Source organism: Gadus macrocephalus, chromosome 2 (genome assembly GCF_031168955.1).
Source record: "Gadus macrocephalus chromosome 2, ASM3116895v1".
NCBI lineage: Eukaryota > Metazoa > Chordata > Actinopteri > Gadiformes > Gadidae > Gadus > Gadus macrocephalus.
In genome coordinates, this window is record NC_082383.1 from 18,489,636 (window position 1) to 18,511,722 (window position 22,087).

At 44.0% G+C, this 22,087-nt stretch overlaps 2 protein-coding genes across 2 annotated transcripts; one reads left to right on the forward strand and one right to left on the reverse strand.

Annotated features, from left to right (window-relative positions):
* Positions 1–510: 510 nt before the first annotated feature.
* On the forward strand, positions 511–10,846 carry LOC132451583 (glutaryl-CoA dehydrogenase, mitochondrial-like). The gene is made up of 12 exons (XM_060044156.1): positions 511–669; positions 1,092–1,211; positions 1,483–1,515; positions 1,787–1,927; positions 2,115–2,177; positions 2,795–2,965; positions 3,489–3,618; positions 4,822–5,038; positions 5,429–5,532; positions 5,948–6,073; positions 6,355–6,515; positions 10,016–10,846. The coding sequence occupies exons 2-12, from the start codon at positions 1,115–1,117 to the stop codon at positions 10,087–10,089; spliced, it is 1,317 nt and encodes a 438-aa protein (XP_059900139.1). The 5' UTR covers positions 511–669; positions 1,092–1,114; the 3' UTR covers positions 10,090–10,846.
* On the reverse strand, positions 10,274–19,311 carry syce2 (synaptonemal complex central element protein 2). Its single transcript, XM_060044189.1, has 5 exons — positions 19,117–19,311; positions 18,777–18,894; positions 18,636–18,679; positions 18,040–18,292; positions 10,274–11,614 (listed from the first exon to the last, which is right to left on the reverse strand). Exons 2-5 carry the CDS (start codon positions 18,885–18,887, stop codon positions 11,330–11,332), a joined length of 693 nt encoding a protein of 230 aa, XP_059900172.1. The 5' UTR covers positions 18,888–18,894; positions 19,117–19,311; the 3' UTR covers positions 10,274–11,329.
* Between the last annotated feature and the right edge of the window lie 2,776 nt (positions 19,312–22,087).

Genomic DNA, 22,087 nt, shown 5'->3' on the forward strand with positions numbered 1-22,087 from the left:
CAAAATGGCCTTAATATCCTACAGACACGACATTAACTTATTTAGTCGTTAATTAAATCATGTATTCTACCAGACTATGTGTTGAGTTATGGCTTTCTCTATCGGTGTGACATTGATACTTCATTGAGGTGCTCCACTGTGTGTGAATGATGGTTTTTCTTATATGAATCGTTATTGTATGAATATGTTATATGAATCGACTTCACATTACATGCGCTTGATTTCAGCAGAGTTTATCATTTACAGCTAACCCAAATTCATTAAATGACAAACATTGCATGATTGACGGTTGTAGATCCACGCAGCCAAAAATATACTAAGAGTTCCGCCCTTTTTCCGTTCTCCTTTTTCAATATATTCAAAATTGTTTGTTTATTTTGTAATTTAATGCAATGACTTTGTTTCTGACCGGATGTGTATTCGTTAACCGCACTATTAAAAATATTAATTAAAAAATGAAACCTGAAACCTAAATCTATAACCACGCCTCCACCTCAAACGCCCCCGAAAACGAGCCAATCAGAAGCTACGTTGCCTCCTCCTTAGTACGCGCTGACGTCAGCGCATACGTCACAGCCACAGCCAGTGTTGTACAACAGTTCTTCACCTCGGATACACACTGGTATCGACAGCCACACAGATAAACGGTCACAGCACAGCGAATCCCAGGTAAATTACCATTTCATAATCAGATAATCACCTTGTTTTGAAACACAAAAGTTTATGTGATGTCCTCAATCCTGTTGCTAAGGAGTTACTGCGATTCATATTGCGGTAACCTTACCTAACGCTAACTAGCCTCGCTAGCTCAGCTGTCCTCCTACCTAGTATTTTAGGTTGCTAAACGGGTTTAAAAGTCGTGTCTTGTCCTCCCTGTAGTTTGAACTATCTACCCAAGAGCCGCATTACAGGCCTGGCTGTATGTCAATGTGATTACTGTTACTAGCAGGTAATCGAGAAGACATGAAGCTCATATCAAGGAGACTTCTGATCGACGGCTTCAAGCGTTTGAGATCGAGCCAAGAGCCTTTTCCACTCTCTCTGCTCAGAGTGTCTGTACCCGTGTAACGGGCCGGGACGTTGTGTTACAGATCTCCATAGATCAACCCCTACCATGGCTTTGAGGAACGCCGTGTGCCGTCTGCTGGTCCCCGGCAGATGTGCCGTCATCTCGTCGAGCAGATCCCAAGGCAGCGCCGCACCTGCGATGGGTAAGAGATGGTCCACAACCCGGGGGGCTCTACTGGGGAAATAAAGACCATAATGGACAAGAGCGTTAATTAAGACTTCATAAACAACATGCCAACAGAAACGCTGTTTTGTAATGTATTGCAATGTTGGAATTGATTTGAGGTGACCCCTAAACATATGGTCTTACTTTAGCTAAAACTAGTTTACTACTACTACCACTTCTTTTACCCAATCGTTTTGTAAAGGATGAATATACTACTAAACAGATTTTTCTTTACGCCTTTTTCACAGCAACAGAAAAGACTGAGCGGAAGCCTAAAGCACGTAGGTGTCTATAATCTACTCACTTGGTTCAGTCGCCTTCTAGTGTGTGTGTGTCTGTGACCAGTGCCTGGTTGTCGCACTGGGTGTGTACAGTGTCTTCACTGTAACTAAAGTGAAATTACAGTAAGAATAATCACCATGTCCCTCTGGATGAAAGTCCTTAATGAGCAGGTAAGGGTTGGGCCTCTTATTTAGTTGTAGAACGAGCAGGTAGGGTTTTTATCAGGTGGTAGAGGACGTGGTCTGAGTGTAGGTGGTGTTTCTGTTGCAGCCAAGCCGGTGTTTGACTGGCGCGATGCGCTGCAGCTGGAAGGGCAGCTGACGGAGGAGGAGGTCATGATCCGCGACTCCTTCAGAGACTACTGCCAGGAGAAGCTCATGCCCCGCATACTGCTGGCCAATAGGAATGAAGGTAGAGAGAGACACACACACAACCAATCACCACTCGTACATCTGCATCTAACATCTATTAGGCCTGTTTCTGAGATTTGAGGAAACGCTGGCGTTTCCTATTGGAACACGTCCCAACAGGACAGTGGGAGCATGTGATGGCTGGTTGTCCTTGGTGTGTTTCTGAACACTCTTTCTCTTCTCCTCAGTGTTCCACAGGGAGATCATCTCTGAGATGGGGGAAATGGGGGTTCTGGGCCCCACCATCAAAGGTAGTGAACATGAAGAACTTTGAATCCTCATCTAACGATGTTGGAGAGGCACTCTCCAATCCTCCCACGTTAGACAATATAAAAGGGCTTTATTGATCGCCTGGCCGTCACAAAGGTACTTTGATGAGGCCGTTGTAATGTCTGCCTACACAGACTCTGGGATGGGTTTACAAGTAGAAGTGTATGGGAAGAGACTCGCAAAAACTGTTCATTAGGTGAACAGGGTAGGTAAATAAATCCTCTTGGTTGTCTCTGATTAGTCTGGTGTATGTTGGTGTCCTTTGTGTTACCTGTGCATGTAATGTGTGTCGGGTATGTTGGTGTTACATGTATGTTGTGTTATGTGTGTGGGTTATTTTTGTTTTGTGTGAGTGTAGGGAAAATGGGTGTCAAGCCTGGAGTTGTTTTCAGACTCCAGTAAAAGACATTAAGGATCCTGCTTCTATCATTAAATCAGCTTGGCTCTCTGGACTTTGTTCTCCAAACCCAACGAATGATCATCTTGTTTGTTTTGTGACCTCTGCCAAACATCAACCGAAAAAGAAAATAATTGCTTCCCAAAAACCTCTTGCCTACAATTGACACCACCTGACTGCGGTGTCCTCCTCGTCGCCTAGGTTACGGCTGCGCGGGGACCAGCTATGTGGCGTATGGCCTCATCGCCCGGGAGGTGGAGCGCGTGGACAGCGGCTACCGCTCCGTGATGTCGGTCCAGTCCTCGCTGGTCATGCACCCCATCTACGCCTACGGCACCGAGGCGCAGAAGGAGAAGTGGCTCCCCCGACTAGGTGAGACCGCCCCCCCCCCCCCCCCCCCCCCCCCAGACTAGGTCAGACTCAAGGGGAGTGTGGGGGCGAAACACGGGACAACATCGCTGCCTGTAGGACCACACTCAACCTTGAATCATTCCTCTTACAGACTCTCACGTCTTGGATTAACAAAGGAATGACAGACGCTAGGAGGCAGACGTTAGGGTAACCCTTACCCTAGAATAACCCCTTAACGGTACCCTAAGGGGGTACCCTATAGACTGCACAATAGACCTCAGTGTGTCGGTTATGGAATGTCAATCATAATATTAAATCGGAAGTATGAGTCCTGATCCATAGTTGAACTTCACAGTCCCTTCATTACACTAGATGATGTCACTTGGGTAAACGTTCATCAAGTCAGTACTTTGATAGTCAACATCGGCCCCCCTGGTCAGTAATAGTGCATTATAGTATCAATAAAATGGTGGTGTCTGTTGAGACAGCCCCCCCTGGTCAGTAATGGTGCACTACAGTAATAATAACATGGTGGTGTGTTTAGCTCGAGGTGAGATCCTGGGCTGCTTCGGCCTGACGGAGCCCAACCATGGCAGCGACCCCGGAGGCATGGAGACCCGGGCCCGGTTCAACCCCTCCAGCCGCACCTACAGCCTGACCGGCACCAAGACCTGGTGAGTTACTATACTGTACACTGTACTGTACTAGACTATAGACACCTACAGCCTGACCGGCACCAAGATCTGGTGAGACACCATACTATATTGTAACTGTACTGTACTAGACTAGACTATAGACACCTACAGTCTGACCGGCACTAAGATCTGGTGAGACACCATACTATATACTGTACCGTACCATAGTACTCTACACTACACTATAGACACCTACAGCCTAACCAGCACCAAGACCTGGTGAGATGCCAAACTATACTACACTTAACCATACCATAGTATACTACACTATACACTTACAGCCTGACCGGCACCAAGACCTGGTGAGATAACATACTGTACCGTACTATGCTGTTTTATACTATACACACCTACATCTTGATGGTCCCCAACTGCTTATTTCATTAAATTATGGCTTTTATATGACCATCATCATGTGAGCCTCCATCTTGTTTTCAGTTGACCTTCAATATCTGTTTGTATAATGAACCTTATGATTTATATAATCTCCTGGTGGGTTGCTATGTAACAGTCTTCCTGTTCAAGGTTAACGTTCTGGTGGTCTCATATCTTCACCAGTAAACAACATGTCATTGGTATAGCGCTAGATGGACACTAGGGGGTGCCCTCCGCACTAATTACCAGTACACCATGTGGCCTGAAGTTTACACATTCATATTCAAATTTACATTTACATTTAGCAGACGCTTTTATCAAAGAATTTAAAATAAGTACATTTGTCAGAGTATATCGCTGTCAGTACAATAAGGATGTTCATCGAAACAAGTGCCAAGCACTAACAATCTATAGGTTAACCCATTCCCTGTATACAACCAAGATAACTAGGATAAGACGCTACACAATGCTAAGTAATATTTTTAAAATGGCAGAACGTACAACATACAATAAGTGTGTAACCCCTCTTGCCCACTGCATCCGTCAACGGACGGATCCCATTGACTTTGAATGGGGCGGAGCCGCAATGCATTGTGGATCCATCCGTTCCGATGGCTCCGTCAAGAAAGTTGAAAAATTTTCAACTTTTCAGGCAGCAACGGCAAAGACAACTCCCCCATCCGTCAGCCACGCCTTCCGTCATCCGTTGACGGGCGGTGCAGTGGGTAGACGGCGTAAGAGGTGTGTGGGGGAAAGTTAATCCATCAAATTCCATCACAATGTTAAAAGATGAAATTGTCCCCCCAGGATCACCAACTCCCCTGAGGCAGACGTGGCCGTTGTCTGGGCCAAGTGCGACGACGGGAAGGTGCGCGGCTTCATCCTTGAGCGCGGCATGAAGGGCTTGTCCACGCCTAAGATCGAGGGCAAGTTCTCCCTGAGGGCCTCGGTCACCGGGATGATCGTCATGGAGGATGTGGAGGTGCCCGAGGAGAACCTGCTGCCCAAAATCAGCGGCCTGGGGGTGAGCACCAGCATTCACATGAACAACAGTCATGCAGCAAGGAGGCGCCTTGGTAGCTCACCGGGTAGAGTGTACCGTTCAGGGCGCAGGCCTGACCGCAGCGGCCCGGGTTTGATTCCTGCCCGCGGTCCTTTGCTGCATGTCCTCCCCTCTATCTCCCATACCTTCCTTACTTGCACGCTCTATCATAAAGCATAAAAATGCCATATTAAATATTTAAGAAATGCAGCAAGAATGTTGATGGTCTGAAACCATCATCAAAATGGGTTTGTTCTAACCTTAAGACAGTGCTGTGTGAGGACGGGTGTGTTGGTGGTGATGTTTTCAGCATGCTCCCCATGATGCTCTCTGTATAATGACCTCTCTAACGAGCTCTGCTGTGGGTTCCAGGGACCGTTTGGCTGTCTGAACAACGCCCGCTACGGCATCGCCTGGGGGGCCCTGGGAGCCGCCGAGTTCTGCTTTCACACAGCGCGCCAGTACACCTTGGACCGGTGAGGAGGAGCTCAGCACACACACACACACACTGATGGTGATGATGATGATGATGATGAACGGTTACCTGGACTGTAGTGCAGGGTTCCTCAGCTTTAGACTCAGAAGCCAGCGGGGAGGCACCTAATGTGTTTAGAGGGTCAGGTGAGATTGCATACATAACAGCTGTAGATATCTGAGTGAAGACCTCCCATCACGGCCCTGTGTATAGAAACAAGAAGGTTGAGAACCAATGCTGTGAAAATATCGATTCATATTTAGATTAATATTATTTGACAAAAGCCATTACCTCGAGCTGCTAGTCAATGGTTGAGATGACTGAATCTAAATCGAGTAGGACGGTGACCGTGATGAATGACAGAAAGGCTCCGCTCCATTTAACATTCAATCCTACATGTGTTGTGGTTCTCCCAGGATCCAGTTCGGAGTGCCACTGGCCCGCAACCAGCTGATGCAGAAGAAGATGGCGGACATGCTGACAGAGATCACCCTGGGCCTGCAGTCCTGTCTGCAGCTGGGGAGACTCATCGACGACAAGAAGTCAGTCACTCCCTTTATACCCTCGGCCCCTTCTATACACAATATAACTAATGAATGGGAAAAGTCAAAGAACTTCAGAGTACTTTACTTTAAATGATTTGGTTCATACACAAGCTGTCGCAGTTTCATTGACCTCAAACTGTCTCTATCATTTGATTTGACCTAATATAAGTCAAACTGAGGTAAGAAGATGAGTAACAAATTGTTGGAAGATCAGTCTTTTTTTAATAAAAGGCATTTCACCATGAGATGAGTCTTTAATACAAAACTCTGTCCTCCAGGGCGGCTCCAGAGATGATCTCCATGCTGAAGAGGAACAGCTGTGGTAAGGCGCTAGATGTGGCCCGCCAGGCCCGGGACATGCTAGGGGGCAACGGCATCGCCGACGAGTACCACGTCATCCGCCACGTCATGAACCTAGAGGCCGTCAACACCTACGAAGGTAGGCCCCGCCCACTGCCTCTCACCCTCACTGGTTTAATGCACTCGTTGTTGAACCCCTCCCCATCTGTCAAGACTCCGCCTACATCCTTTAACCTGTCTGAATGCTGTGGCCCCGCCCACTACCTCTTCCACTACCCCCACTGTTGGGTTAGGGTTACCCCCACTGTTGAATAGAGTAGGCTCTGCCCAACAACACGAAGCCCCTCCCATGTCGGAGCTGACACTTTGCCCTCAATGTTTAAGGGTTAAGGTTAACCCTAACCCCAAGACTCCCCCAAAACCTTTAAAATGTCTAAATGCTAAGGCCCCGCCCACTTCTTCTAGAACTGGCACAGTACAATATCCAGTAAGCGTGTATTTGATGGACAGCTACTAGAGTTGGTAGTGTGATTGGCAGGCACTGTGGAGGCCTTCTGTTGTGAGACTGGAGTTTGGTTTCCTCCTCCGAACCCTGCAGTCCTGCAGGTCAGGCTGACTAGAGAGGCTTGATTTAGGACTGAAGTGTTTTCACATTCAGGGTCTCCTGCCCTTTCTCTTGGCCCTATCGTGTCAGGCTTACAGCAGGCTAAGGAACTTGCCCCAACAGGGCAAGGCCCCTATCGTGTCAGGCTTACAGCAGGCTAAGGAACTTGCCCCAACAGGGCAAGGCTTGAAGGCAAGGCAAGGCAAGGCAAGGCAACTTTATTTATATAGCACTTTTCATACACAAGGCAGACTCAAAGTGCTTCACATATAAACATTGTCATACAATAAAATAAAATAATAGATAAGTAAAAGAAAAACATATGCAAAGAAATGGGTAAAATAGAAAAAGGCATTTTAGTATTAAAATAGAAAATAGAGGCAAAGTTAAAAAGCTTTTTAGAAAGTGCAATGTATTTAAGATTTTAGCAGAAGGCTATAGCAAACATAAAAGTCTTCAGTCTTGTTTTAAAGGTGCTCAGAGTTGGGGCAAGTCTTAAATCCTCTGGGAGTTTATTCCAGCTATTTGTTGCATAGTAACTAAATCCTGCTTTCCCATGTTTTGTGTTTACTCTGGGGATAATTAACAGATTGGTCTCAGAGGATCTTAGTGGTCTAGAAGGCTGATGTAGTGGAAGCATATCAGTTAAATATTTTGGGCCTAAACCATGTAGGGATTTATAGGTTAGCAACATGATTTTAAAATCAATTCTCTGACCTACAGGAAGCCAATGTAACGATTTCAGAATTGGTGTAATATGATCAAATTTTTTGGTCTTTGTTAGAACTCTAGCAGCAGCATTCTGAACAAGCTGAAGCTTCCTCAGAGTTTGTTTTGGGAGACCTGTGAGGAGACCATTGCAGTAATCAAGCTTACTAGTGATAAAGGCATGTACAAGTTTTTGTAAGTCTTCGGTGGACATGAGCCCTCTAAGTCTTGCTACATTTTTAAGGTGATAATATGCAGATTTTGTAACTGATTTGATGTGACTGTCAAAATGTAAATCTGAATCCATGATAACCCCTAGATTTCTGGCTTTGATTGAGGTTTTCAGGGACAGAGAGTGAAGGTGTTGGGTTACTTTAAGCCTTTCCGTTTTAGAGCCAAATACAATTATCTCTGTTTTGTCCTTGAAGCCTGACATGATAAGGCCAAGAGAGAGGACAGGGGACCTTCTCCCCAGTGATAAGTCTTAAAGGTCCCATGACATGAAAATCTCACTTTATGAGGTTTTCTAACATAAATATGGTCCCCCAGTGGCTAAAACTTGCGTTTGGTGTAAAACGAGCACTAGCTGTTCTGCTCGCCTTTTGAAAAAACGGAAGGTCAAGTACTCTGATTTGGAATGTGGTTTCATATGTCGTCACACTGCAGTAAGCTCCTCCCCTTACTCTGCCTGGCCCGCCCAGAGACGTTGGCCCGCCAATGAGACTCGACCGTGCGAGCGCCACATGTGTGTGTGTGAATACACACACTGTAACGCAAGTGTTTCTTGTCGGTTCTTTGACGTCTCTTGTATTTCCACAACGAGACTGTCGTGGGGGGGTTATCTGAGCCATGGTTGAGAAGGAATTGGGGGGAAAGGAACTTTGGCTTTGAATCGCTGAAGTACATGGACTGCACATGCCGCCGGTTGCCGCGAGGCACCATCGCCCGGCAGCGGGCAGCGGGCAGCAGGCAGCGCGCGGTTCAGTCGACTTCAGGTTGATGTGAAAGTGGAAGAAGCAGAGACGTCGCAGAACCCGACAAAGTCGTTTGTGATTCATAATATCGTCTGGAGGCGCACACAGCTTTTGGCCGTGATAATATGTATTATATGATATAGATATCTATGTATTATATGATATTATTTAGATATAGAGCTCCAGGACTGTAACGCAAGTGTTGTATACTTCCTTGTTATTTGGATAACCGTTCTGCTTTTGGTGTTATGGCGCATAACACGTCGGACTCTCGTCTCTGGTATTTCTACAACTAGACTCGTATTGGGGGTTATCTCAGCCAAGGTTGCGAATGAATTGGGGGGAAGGAACTTTGGCTTTGACTCCCTCAAGAACATGAACCACGACATGGAGGAGAAAGGGATTGTTGGCGGCGAATGTCTCCCGCTTGAGCCCCGCTGAGGGACCACCGCCGGAGGCGAAGGTGCCTAAGCGCTGCCCGGCAACGATCCCTTTCTCCTCCTTGTCGCGGTTCAGTCTACTTCACGTTGATGTGGTCGTTGAAGAACCAGGAACGTCGGAGAACCCAACGCGGTCGTTTGAGATTCATAATATCGGCTCACACAGCTTTTGGCCGTGATAATATATATTATATGATATAGGCCTAGATATATATATGTAGGCTATATGATAATATTTAGATATAGAGCGCCAGGACTCCCGTGTGTTCTAGAATATTTACAGAACACGGCTAAAGGCTGTGTGCGCCTCGCCATTGCGATACATCCACTGTAAACAGAGCGCATGGTACCGTGGCTGCAAGCTTCTCAGGGCCACACCCCCACCCTCCTCCTTGACCCGCCTCGTGGCTGTAACTCTGCACCACGGCTGAATTTCGGGAACGTCTTTGAATACTGTGTTAGTTGCCCACTAATACCTATATTAAAGAATACATAAAATAGCATGTCATGGGACCTTTAACATAAATTATGGGTCCGTTAGATTTAGATAAGGCAGTGCACCAGAAAAGAGACAACCAGTCAAGTAAATATATATTGACCCTGCAGGTGCTACGACAGACATTTGTAAAACCGGCCTTAGGTTAAAGTTAAAGGAACAGGAAGTTATTTTACCCTAAATGTCCAATGTTAAATGGGAAACAATGGATTTAGCATTTCACCAGCAGGGGTTGCAAATGTATGACATGTATACTAAACATGACAGACTAATTTAGTGACTGAAATTGGATCAGCAAAGTGCAGTGGTTGATCATAGATCCGTTGACTGTAACGTAAAGTCAAATTGTCACAAGGGAGTGACCTAAAGATGCTATGACGCTAATAGATGATGTCTCTCCCCCCTCCCCCCCATAAGGTACCCACGACATCCACGCCCTGATCCTGGGCCGAGCCATCACCGGCCTGCAGTCCTTCACCGTGGACAACTAGGACCCTCCCCACCCCCTTCAGACTGTAACAGACACTAGCCTGGTGTTCTGCATAACACTACTGCTTTAGCTCTCCATCTATTGAGGCTTGCTGTTGATTAGAGATCAGGTGTGTTAAATGGAGGATAAATATCTTGTGCAGTGTAATTATTTTCAGAAGATTTGTAACTATTTTTCTATGACCACACCCATAACAAGTCAAGAATCTAAGTGAGTGTGAATACACCATGGTGGAGAGGCGGACTTGTTGAATAGAATGTACGGAATGAACAGTTCTCCACGAGGTGAAACGATAATGGATTTATTTAGATCCAGAATGAGTAGCACAATTCAGCGGATCGATTTTCAGTGCTAAAGCCCAGGGTTAAAGGGTATGTAATCGACCCACAGGTGTGAGGGGGATGAGTCATGACAGGACAGACCCAGAATTATGGTGGATAGATCAAATCCCCACTCAACTTCCTCTCCTGGACTGTACCAGCTCATACGGCGGCAGTTGGATCAATCCATCATACATCACTTTGGACACCGACGGCTTGTGATGGCTTATTAAATCTCCGACCTGTTGGTCAAATGAGGGCCCTTTTTAATCACACCTACCTTTTTAATGTGCGTCTGATTCTGCTTATTAGGGAGATGTACCCCGCATGAGTCCCTGTGTTACTGTTGCCTGTGAGGGTGGCCTGCACCTTTACTGGCCGTGCGTTGCATGGCGCGTCACGGCGGTTCAGAGCTCCTAATAAAAGCATATTTATGTTTCCGAGTCATCTCATTGAGTCAGACGTTTGGTTACCCTGAATGTCCACGTGTCTCATGTTTTCATCTCACATTAGATACGATTTTATACAATTTAAAATAAAGATTACCTCAAACAAAATTTGGTCAAGAATGATTTATTTTTTGACTACACTTGAAAAGACTCACTGTTCTTGACAGTCAAAAGTCAGACCTATGATATAAACCATGGAATTTTTGGAAAGTAAACAAAATGCTCCCAAGATTGTTTTTAAATGAACTAAAATGCCATTGTAGACTTACAGGGCTTACACTTAACAAGTGATGTGTTGAGCAGGGTGACATTTTAATATTAAACATTTAAAGTTCACAACCATAACCACAACAAATAGGGTTCTGTCAAACCCAGAGTGAACATTAATGATGGTTACCAGAACACCAAATATTAACTGAACATAACTACCAGCTCAAAACCGCCACCTGCTGACATGGACTTCCTGTGTTCCTCACGGACCTGGTTCAGCATAAAGGGGGTCTGTGGTGTCTAGAGGACTGGGCTGGTCTGGGTGGTCCCGGGAGCTTGTCCTTGGCTCCATCAGGGCCCGGGGGCTGTGCAGCAGGCCGGTGTTGATCACAGACAGCGTGGTGCTGACATCCTGGAGCTCGGTGCTCAGCGAGCTGCTCCTCTCCAGCACCCGGGACAGCTCCTGCAGCTGCTGCTCCAAGCCCTGGCCCTGCTCCTCATAGCTAGAGAACAGCTGCTCCTTCACTTGCTGGCACACGTCCCCCACCTGGGGGCACGGGGACAGAGAGAGACACGCATACACAGGCATGCATAGACAAACAGGTACACACACACACACACACACACAGACAAAGTCACAGGCGCACGCAGTCACACACACAGGGACGTACCTACGTTCTCAACAAGAGAACCCCAAAACAAAGGTCCAGAACATATTGACTGAGTAATTAAATACTCTTTATTAATTAATTTGATGGATCAGATGAAAACCAAAACGTGAGAGACAAAGGCAATGATAAATATAACCGCAAGCGGTGATTAACGGGGTCCGAGCAAAATTAAAAGTCAAGAACAAACTAATGGAAGATACATAAATCTAACATATAATTGTCATATTTAAGGAAAGATGTTCCACTTATAAACCTGAACTGCAGCCTCATTCACATGGTCAAATGTCTATTGATAAGCGCACAACATCCAGAAAACTCAAAGCACACATTTCTCAAGTGAATTAAGGGCTTTCTTCAAAATCTTTGAAATTCTGGGGAAATTAAACATTTGGAAGAACACTAATGGAAGAAATGTAAATATGAGTTAATTATGAAGGAAAAATGGTTAATGAAGAAGTTCCCCTTAATGCCATACTGTGTCTTCGCAGTCCGATTCTTGGGAACTAATGAGCCGGAATGTTGATTGCCTGATGAATTTCAGGTACTGTTCAATGTTGTGTTTCTTAAATGTGTAGCAATGACAGAATGTCATGTTCAGCTTGTTCATAATGCTCTAATCAGGATTCAAACTCTCAATCTAAGGTTCACCAGTACACGGCATTATCCCGTTGAGCCACTGATATTATTCCTGAACTGCATGAAGCCTCATTCACATCGTGAAAATGTCGATTGATAAGCACACAACATCAAGAAAACTCCAAGCACACATTTCACAAGAGAATTAAGGGCTTTCTTAAAAGAGCACAGATCTGAAAAATTGCACTGTTAATGGTATCCACCTAATGATAGCCGTATGGTAGTTATACAATAACAAAATGGTCATATAGGCGAAATGGGTTGAGACTGTGGACGTTTGGCTTTTCTATCAAATTGTGGGAAAAGTAAACATTTTTAGAGCAGAAGACCAGGGGGAAAAAGATGCATCTTACTTAAAGGTGCCATGACATGCTATTTTATGGATGCTTTAATATAAGTATTAGTGGGCCACTAACACAGTATTCAAAGACGTTCCCGAAATTCAGCCGTGGTGCAGTTACAGCCACTCCGAGCCTCTGGCACATTGAGCTTCTCCTAAATGCACTGTTTTGGTGTCTGTAGCTATAATGCAAATGAGGAGGAGCGAGGCGGGTCAAGGAGGAGGGTGGGGGTGTGGCCCTGAGCAGCTTGCAGCCACGGTACCATGCGCTCTGTTTACATTGGATGGCAAGCCAACCCCGCCAGAAAACACCATAATTTAGTTGCGTATCACCTTCATTACGCCGTAAAAAACGGCATAAAATGTAGAAAAACTGCGTATTTTACGCCGTCATGCGCAAAAAAGCATTGCTTTTTACCCCGCAATTAAGCCTTTCAAGAGCGTGCGTAAAAAGCGCAGTTTTGAACATCAAACCGCGCGTAAAATACGCCGCGTTTGTGCACATCACAGCGGCGTAAAATACGGCGTTTCTCTAGTATGCTAATAATCTCCGCCCTACTTTTCTCTCAGCCAATGCATTTGAAGTGTTTGCGCCCAATCGCTGAACAAGACAAGCAGACCAAATCAGTTCAGCACAGATCTGCTTTGAGGAGTTCTCCTCTCATTTGTTGTTAGTTGTAGCGTCATATAGATATATATTAGTAAATCCAGTTACAACAGTGTGGTCACCGTGGCCGTGGCCCAATCGATAGAGACGCTTGCTCTGTAGGCAAGAGGTTGTTTTAAAAAATAAATAAAAATACATATAAAGACGTTTCAAACGTTCCATTGAGTCTCTCGCATTCTACAAATTCTATCACTTTACTGACACACACAATGTGTGGCAGTTAAGTGACAGGATCATTCCATGGACAAAAATATTTCCATATAACTAATTTAATTAAGGATAGCCATTGCACAGCTGTAACCAAGTATAGTAACCTAGTTATATTCTAGTTTTGCATATTTATACATTGTATCCTATTTTCATATTTCATGCGGCATCTGTATTTTTATGTAGGCTACAGCATCTGTATTTTAAATTTAGCTTATATCTTCTTTTTACATTTTACCTTTTGCTGAGGTGGTCGCTGTATTAGCCTACTGTATAGGCTGTCTGTATTTGTGTAAGAGTTATTTGTATTGTGTAACCTGCTGGACAATGAAAGTTAGTTTAGGGTAAATAAAGTGTCTGTCTGTCTGTCTGGGGGAAAATGCCGTGAAAAATGTACGCACGGTGCGTTCAGGATTAGGACTGATAAAGCATATGTCGGCCTAGGCCTAATCAATCGTGTTTTAATATTTGAAGCATTCATATTAATCTATTCTTTTCGTACGCTACTCTGCTGTTGGCCTTGATGGGGAGATATTTTTTTGCTGCCATGCACAAATAGTTGAATCCAACAACATTCCTGCGTCTCCCCCTCCTACAGAGCCCATTTAAGCACTGTGTCAGTATACTGTTACAAGCCTCTGAACGTTGTTAGAGCAGTGCACGTGCGTTCATGTTAAGAGGAGTTTTGGGAAAAACTGACATTTTTTACGAAGGTTCGAAATAATGATGGGCTGATGGGCCTCTTAAGCCCATCAGTTAGGCTACTTGGCTCCCCAGTTCATCAGTGTCTCTCTCTATGGCTCCCTCTCACTCCTTTCCACTGTGTATTTATATCGATTGAACAAGAGAGGATGTAACGATAACTCCACGAAAATAAAGGCTCCATGGCTATAATAATTTAAATATAATTAACTTATAAAGCGTGTAACAAGACACCGAGATGACAGAGCAAGCGTCTCTATTGATTGGGCCAAGGTGACCACACTGTTGAAACTGGATTTACTAATATATATCTATATGACTCTACAACTAACAACAAATGAGAGGAGAACTCCTCAAAGCAGATCTGTGCTGAACTGATTTGGTCTGCTTGTCTTGTTCAGCGATTGGGCGCAAACACTTCAAATGCATTGGCTGAGAGAAAAGAAGGGCGGAGATTATTAGCATACTAGAGAAACGCCGTGTTTTACGCCGTTGTGATGTGCACAAACGCAGCGTATTTTACGCGCGGTTTGATGTTCAAAACGGCGCTTTTTACGCTCGCTCTTGAAAGGCTTAATTTCGGCGTAAAAAGCGACGCTTTTTTGCGCATGACGGCGTCAAATACGCTGTTTTTCTACATTTTACGGTGTTTTTTACGGCGTAATGAAGGTGATACGCGACTAAATGATGGCGTTTTCTGGCGGGGTTGTCTTGCCATACTTTAGCCGTGTTCTGTAAATATTCTAGAACACACGGGAGTCCTGGAGCTCTATATCTATATAATATCATATAGCCTACATAGATATCTATATCATATAATATATATTATCAGCCAAAAGCTGTGTGAGCCGATATTATGAATCTCAAATGACCGCGTTGGGTTCTCCGACGTTCCTGGTTCTTCCACGTCCACATCAATGTGAAGTAGACTGAACCGCAACGAGGAGAAAGGGATTTTTGCCGGGCATTGCTTAGGCACCTCGCCTCCTGCAGCGCAGAGGCGGTGGTCCCTCGGCAGCGGGAAGCGGGGCTCAAGCGGGAGACATTCGCCGCCAACAATCCCTTTCTCCTCCATGTCGTGGTTCATGTTCTTGAGGGAGTCAAAGCCAAAGTTCATTTTCCCCAATTCATTCTCAACTATGGCTCAGATAACCCCCACTACGAGTCTCGTTGTAGAAATACCAGAGACGAGAGTCCGACGTTTTATGCGCCATAACACCAAAAGCAGAACGGTTATCCAAATAACAAGGACAGGGAAAACACTTAACGGAAGTGTTGTACACTTCCTTGTTATTTGGATAACCGTTCTGCTTTCCTGGAGTTTCCTACAGTCCTGGAGTGGAGCTCTATATCTAAATAATATCATATAATACATAGATATCTATATCATTTATATCAGCAGTTCATGTCCTTCAGGGAGTCAAAGACAAAGTCCCTTTCCCCCAATTCCTTCTCAACCATGGCTGAGATAACCCCCACTACAGTCTCGTTGTGGAAATACAAGAGACGTCAAAGAACCGACAAGAAACACTTGCGTTACAGTGTGTGTATTCACACACACACACACACACACACACACACACACACACACACACACACACACACACACACACACACACACACACACACACACACACACACACACACACACACACACACACACACACACACACACACACACACACGGTCGTGTCTCAATGGCGGGCCAAGTCTCTGGGCGGGCCAGGCAGAGTAAGGGGAGGAGCTTACTGCAGTGTGACGACATACGAAACCACATTCCAAATTAGCGCGCTTGAGCCTCCGTTTTTTTCAAAGGCGAGCAGAACAGCTAGTGCTCGTTTTACACCGAACGCAAGTTTTAGCCACTGGGGGACCATAGGCCGGCTAGGGGAACTCATATTTATGTTAGAAAACCTCATAAAGTGAGATTTTCATGCCATGGCACCTTTAAGAGATTAATATGATGAGTCCATTTTGAGTCCAGGGTAATATACTGTAGTAAGGAGAAATAAGGCTAGTTCATAATTTTTTTAAATAGCGCCACCTTTGGGTGCAGTGCCACAATTTGGGTTTATGGGTAGTGGGGGGTATTGGTATCCACCTAATAATAGTCTTATGTTTTTTTTATACAATAACAAAATGTTCATATAAGAAAAATGGGCTAACTGCTCCAACATGCGCCAATATTTCTCAAATGGAACTAAATAAAACAAATTCTGTTTGACGACTTTTGTGAGGCTTGGTCTAAAGATTTCATGCGGCGATTTTGGTGAATTTTTGATAATTTTTGTAGCCTGTGAATCTTTTATCATGTTTAGCTTTAATATGAAATACTGGGAAAGGTAAACATTTTTAGGGCATAAGGGGTTTTATAAATGCATCTGATTCTAGAGATTAATATTCTGAAAGAATTTTGAGTCCAGGTCAATCTGGTGAGGAGAAATAAGCCTAAATCATGATTTTTTACAATAGCGCCACCTTTGGGTGCAGTACAACAAATTTCGGTTTATGGGTAGTGGGGGTTATTGGTAATGGTAACCATACCTGAAAATGTCAAGAGTTTTCGACTTACGGTATAGGCTGCAGCACGACTTTTACCAAATTTGAGGGAAAAAATAAACGTTACAGAAACGATAATAATAATAATAATAATAATACATTTAATTTAGAGGCGCCTTTCAAGACACCAAAGGTCACCTTACAGAGCATATAGTCATCATTCAAAACTATGTAAAACAGACTAGGAATAAAAGGAAAACAGAGGTTAAACATGAATAATAATAATAATTAATAACACTCAAAGACGCCTAAAGTGAAGGGGGGACCTCACTAACCACCACCAATATGTAGCACCCACTTGGGTGATGCACGGCAGCCAATCGGTGCCAGAACGCTCACTACACACCAGCTTGAGGTGGAGAGTTAGGGATGAGGTGGAGAGTGAGGGAAAAGAACATATTTAAACACTATCGACCATATTTAAACACTGTCGATCACATTTAAACAATATCGACCACATGTAAACACTATCGACCACATTTAAACACTATCGACCATATTTAAACACTATGGACCACATGTAAACCCTATCGACCACATGTAAACACTATCGCCCACATTTAAACACTATCACCCACATTTAAACACTATGGACCACACGTAAACCCTATCGACCACATTTAAACACTATCGCCCACATTTAAACACTATGGACCACATTTAAACACTATGGACCACATGTAAACCCTATCGACCACATGTAAACCCTATCGACCATATATAAACACTATCGACCACATTTAAACATGTAAACCCTATCGACCACAATTAAACACTATCGACCACAATTAAACACTATCGACCACATTTAAACATGTAAACCCTATCGACCACATTTAAACACTATCGACCACATCCAAACACCATCGACCACATTTAAACACTCTCGCCCACACCTACACACTATCGACCACATTTAAACACTATCGACCACATGTAAACACTAGCGACCACACTCAAACACTATCGACCACATTTAAACATGTAAACCCTATCAACCACATATCACATATAACCAGATAGGGGACCAAGCAGCTTCGCTGCTCAGACCCCTAATTAAAAACAAATCGTAGTTCACAAATCCTATGTACGAAACCCTTTCCAACCAATAATGTACTCAATCTGCCCTCCTCTATGAGGCTTGGCTTCATGTTCAGCCCCCTCCTGGGTGTGGCAGACTCCTCCAGTACCTTTGACAGCAGTTGGTCTTGGAAGCTGCAGATGATCTCCTGGTCGCGGTCCCGGCTCTGGTTGATCCTCTCCACCAGCTCCTGGGCTCGTCTCCCGAGCTCATCCACGTCTGACCACGGCAGGGAGCAGAAGGAGGAGGAGGAAGAGGAGGAGGAGGCTGTCTGGGGGGCTCCCAGCCTGGGCTTCTTACGGCTGGGGCTGGGCTCTTGCTCGGGGATGCTGGAGATGTCCAGTATGACGCCTGAGCCTTCGCTGTGAAGATGGTGGATGTTTAGTCATTTACTTAAGCAGATGCTTTTATCTGAAGCAGCTGACGGTGAATTCAGATACACGTCATTAAGATCAGGTAGGGGTTAGGCTTCATTCTCAAGGAGGTTCGAACCCAGAACTAGGTTTAATCTGACATTCAAGAGTGAACCTAAACCCATTAGGTTAGGGGGTCTAGTGTAGGGGTCACTACACTATTTACAACTTTGGTCGGATCCATAACAAAGTGAAGTCAATTCATAATTATTAACATAATATAATCATTGTCCAGCTCTAAATCGGTTGAAAATATCGACTTAGAGCGAATAAACCTGGATTTCCTCTTCACCTGGTCATCACATGGTCCCCGGTGCCGTGTTGTATGGAGAGGTTCTGTAGTGGAAATAAGAGACCGACCATTACTCATCTCCGCCAGAGTCCTTAAGATATCCAGTAGGTTTGATGTGAAGGTGGCCCGGTGTGGGGTGACCTCGGCGGGCTGCGGGACCAGGAGGTCGGACCCAGGTCTGGAGGTTGAGGACCCGGGTTTGGGGGTGGACTGGTAGATGGGCGCAGATTTCCCAGGGAAAAACTCTGCCATTCTTCTCCTTAATGATCAATGAAAAGCCAGATAATGTATAAAACATAAAGGCCATGTCTGTAAGGTTATAGTCAGACAGACGGTGTGGTGGTCCACACTCCGTTAAATTAGCTCGACTATCTCGATAGTTGTATTGTTTCAACACGATGGTTGAATCAACAAAACACGAACTTTGTTGTTACGAACTTTAAAGTTGTGTAAAGTGGTTTTAACTTGACATATAAGTTACCTGTAGAGCCAGATACTGTAGGATGAGTCTCGGAAACGTCTTTCATCCGAACGGTTTTTTAACAGTAACTAAACGTACTCGTTAGATCTGTGACCGCCGGTGGTCGGTGGTCCAATCGGAACGACTGCTGATTCCTCTCAGTCGATTGGCTGCAGGGTTGCCAACAGTCACGCCTCTGGCGTGACTCTCACGCTTTCACCATCAATCTCAGGGCCTGTGTCACGCTGTCACGCACACGCAAGAAATGTCACGCCAAAATAAAAAATCCTCCCGTTTATTTTCTGCGGGAGCAGACTAGCAGCTGTAACATCTGCCTACCTACAACGTGATCACGGTGTTCTGCCAATTCCTGCTAACCATCAAATTATGCTACCTAGTGGTTCTGCGCATGCGCATCTTGATTTCTGTTTTCTTTTTTTTTAATTTCTTTAAAACATGTTTTTAACTGCGCAATTATCTTACACATATGTTTAACATTGCGCATTTTCACCTCTAAGCACGTAAATATGTGCACACTTCTGATCAATGTCGAAATAAGATGATATATGTGCAGGCCCGGTTCTACGGGGGTGCATAAGCATGCATTGCACCCCCAAAAAGAATGTTTGCACCCTCAATTGAAAAAAAATAATAATAATAAAAAAGATTTTTTTTTTATAAATATGATAAAAATAATAAAATACTTGCTCACAAAACAAATTGTAATGAAACCTGTGACAATTTCCATTAAATACCGTTGAGATATCAGCATCCAACATCACTCTGACTGTTCACCAAACTGACAAAATCACTCCGCATTTATGTATGGTGTTTTGTTTATATGTTGCTTGGCAACAGTCCGCTCAGTGGGGATCTATTTTTGTTGCCGGAAGCAATTTCATTCGTTTATATGATTAAATAAACAAAGAAATCAAAATCTATTGTCAATTATTATTATTAACAGTACATTTTACTAGTATAACTGTTGTATAAAGCAATATCACACTCGAGGTCGCAATGTTGTCGCTCTATATCAGCGCTGCTGTGATTGGCCGCCGGCCGGCATCGTGTGCAAAATGCACGCACCCAGAGCGAGAGTTAACTTGCGACCATGGACATATTAAAGGTTGCGACACGCTATGATCTCGCCGACAGGGTGGTCACGTGGTTGTCACGTGGTTCATGTAAGCCTCAATAGTTCCAAACACGCCGCGCAGTCAAATGTTATTCTATGGGACGACAGCAGAGATTTCAATATTGAATGGTAAATATGAATGAAAAAAACACATACAAGTATTTGTCTGACTGTTACGGCATTATTGCATATTTGTTAATGTCAGTTTTACCTTTAGAGTGGTTAGATACGTTTTTAAGTTTGAGGGAAAGCTTCACGTTCGTGTTAGCATACTGGCTTAACCTTAACTTTTACCCTACATCTGTATTAAAATCAAAGTAATCAAGATGTTTTTATTTGTATTAAACAATTAGTGTGACAAGAACAAGTGAGTGTGATTGTGTTAACAGATTCAACAATGGACACAGCAGGGAACACTATATAATATACTTAGGGCAAACCATTAACATATAACATTGCAAATATACTTTATGCCATTACAATACTTATAATAGCCCTGAGCAAATTCAAAATTGGTTTAGATCAATGGTCATACCATGGTTGGCTGTGCAGCGTTTGGATGCTCCAATCGGTCCGAGAAGAGTTACATGTATGGCTTCCCCAAGGACCAAGAGCGCAGGAAGAAATGGATGGCAATGGTCAGACGTCAAAACGTACAAGTGACAGGGGTCAGCAACTGTCAAAAACTATGTAATGTGTAATTAATGTTCATCACTTGATAGAATTATTATGCCCTTTGAAATGCTAAGTGTAGTGAATTATGACTTTTCAATGATATTTTAAGTGCAATGGAAACTGATCTTACAAGCCTACCTATAAAAAGGTACACTTAGTTTGAAGATGACCAATTCACTGCCACAAAAAGAGAAGGGATGTTGAAGCTGAGGCCCGATGCAGTCCCAACAGTTTTCATTCATCGCCCTAAGCCGAAGAGGAGGAAACCCCCGGCCCCTTCTGTGAGGGTGCCTCCAGAACCAAGTGCAACGGACCACACATATTTCATCAAATTAAACTTCGGTATGATCCATGCAGCTAACAATATTCCCCATTTCATGTAATTCAAGGATAGACTACACTCCTAATGAGATTACATAATTCATATTTGTACATTCAGTTTAAAAAACAACCAGAGGTCAGGGATTCACTGAGGATTTGCACACAATGTAGATAAGACACATTTCTACCCAATTAACAATTGCCGGTAGATCCATTTATACATTTTATTGGTTTCTGATTGTGGCAGATGATTTAATTCACATTACAGAATGATTCGCTTTAATTAATTTTCTTACATTGGAGATGACAGTAGTTGCAAATGCAAAGTCAAAATACATAAAACAGCATCATTACCTTGTAATTATTACAGAGATTGAGGGAGAAATTGAGGTGGATTTCAAGAGCGATGAAAAGGACATGACAGGAGACACCGAGAGCAATCAAGAGGCCACTTTGCCAGGGGCAGGTGATTCAGGGGCAGCTGCTCCAGGGACCAGACTGCCAGGGACTGATGGGGCGACTGGAGAAGTTAAAACGAAAAAGCCATACAGGTTAAACTCACCGCCCATCATAATCAGCATTGTTGAAGCGGCGGCATCTGTAGGGCTTCATGTGCTGAACATCACCCTTTCCAGGATATAATTAAACAAACACTGTTATTTCTACTAGCTATCGCATCATAAAACCCGTCCTTAAATCAACCTAAATGATCCTAGTAAACCAACATAAATAACTAACTAAATAAAAGTTTGATTCACTACTGAACTTCGTAATTGTTGGTGTAGATACCTTCACATGGCGAAGTCGAGCTCACAAACCAGCAGGCAATAGGTCGTCTACCAAGATAAAAATATCTATAAT

Coding starts and splice junctions, on each gene's coding strand:
- LOC132451583 (XM_060044156.1), top strand. CDS start 1,115: ATGGCTTTGAGGAACGCCGTGTGCCGTCTGCTGGTCCCCGGCAGATGT. Junction 2,178..2,794: donor TCTGGGCCCCACCATCAAAG/GTAGTGAACATG, acceptor CTCGTCGCCTAG/GTTACGGCTGCGCGGGGACC. Junction 5,039..5,428: donor CCAAAATCAGCGGCCTGGGG/GTGAGCACCAGC, acceptor TGTGGGTTCCAG/GGACCGTTTGGCTGTCTGAA.
- syce2 (XM_060044189.1), bottom strand. CDS start 18,887: ATGGCAGAGTTTTTCCCTGGGAAATCTGCGCCCATCTACCAGTCCACC. Junction 18,293..18,635: donor GGGGACCATGTGATGACCAG/GTGAAGAGGAAA, acceptor CCATCTTCACAG/CGAAGGCTCAGGCGTCATAC. Junction 11,615..18,039: donor AAGACCAACTGCTGTCAAAG/GTACTGGAGGAG, acceptor CCGTGCCCCCAG/GTGGGGGACGTGTGCCAGCA.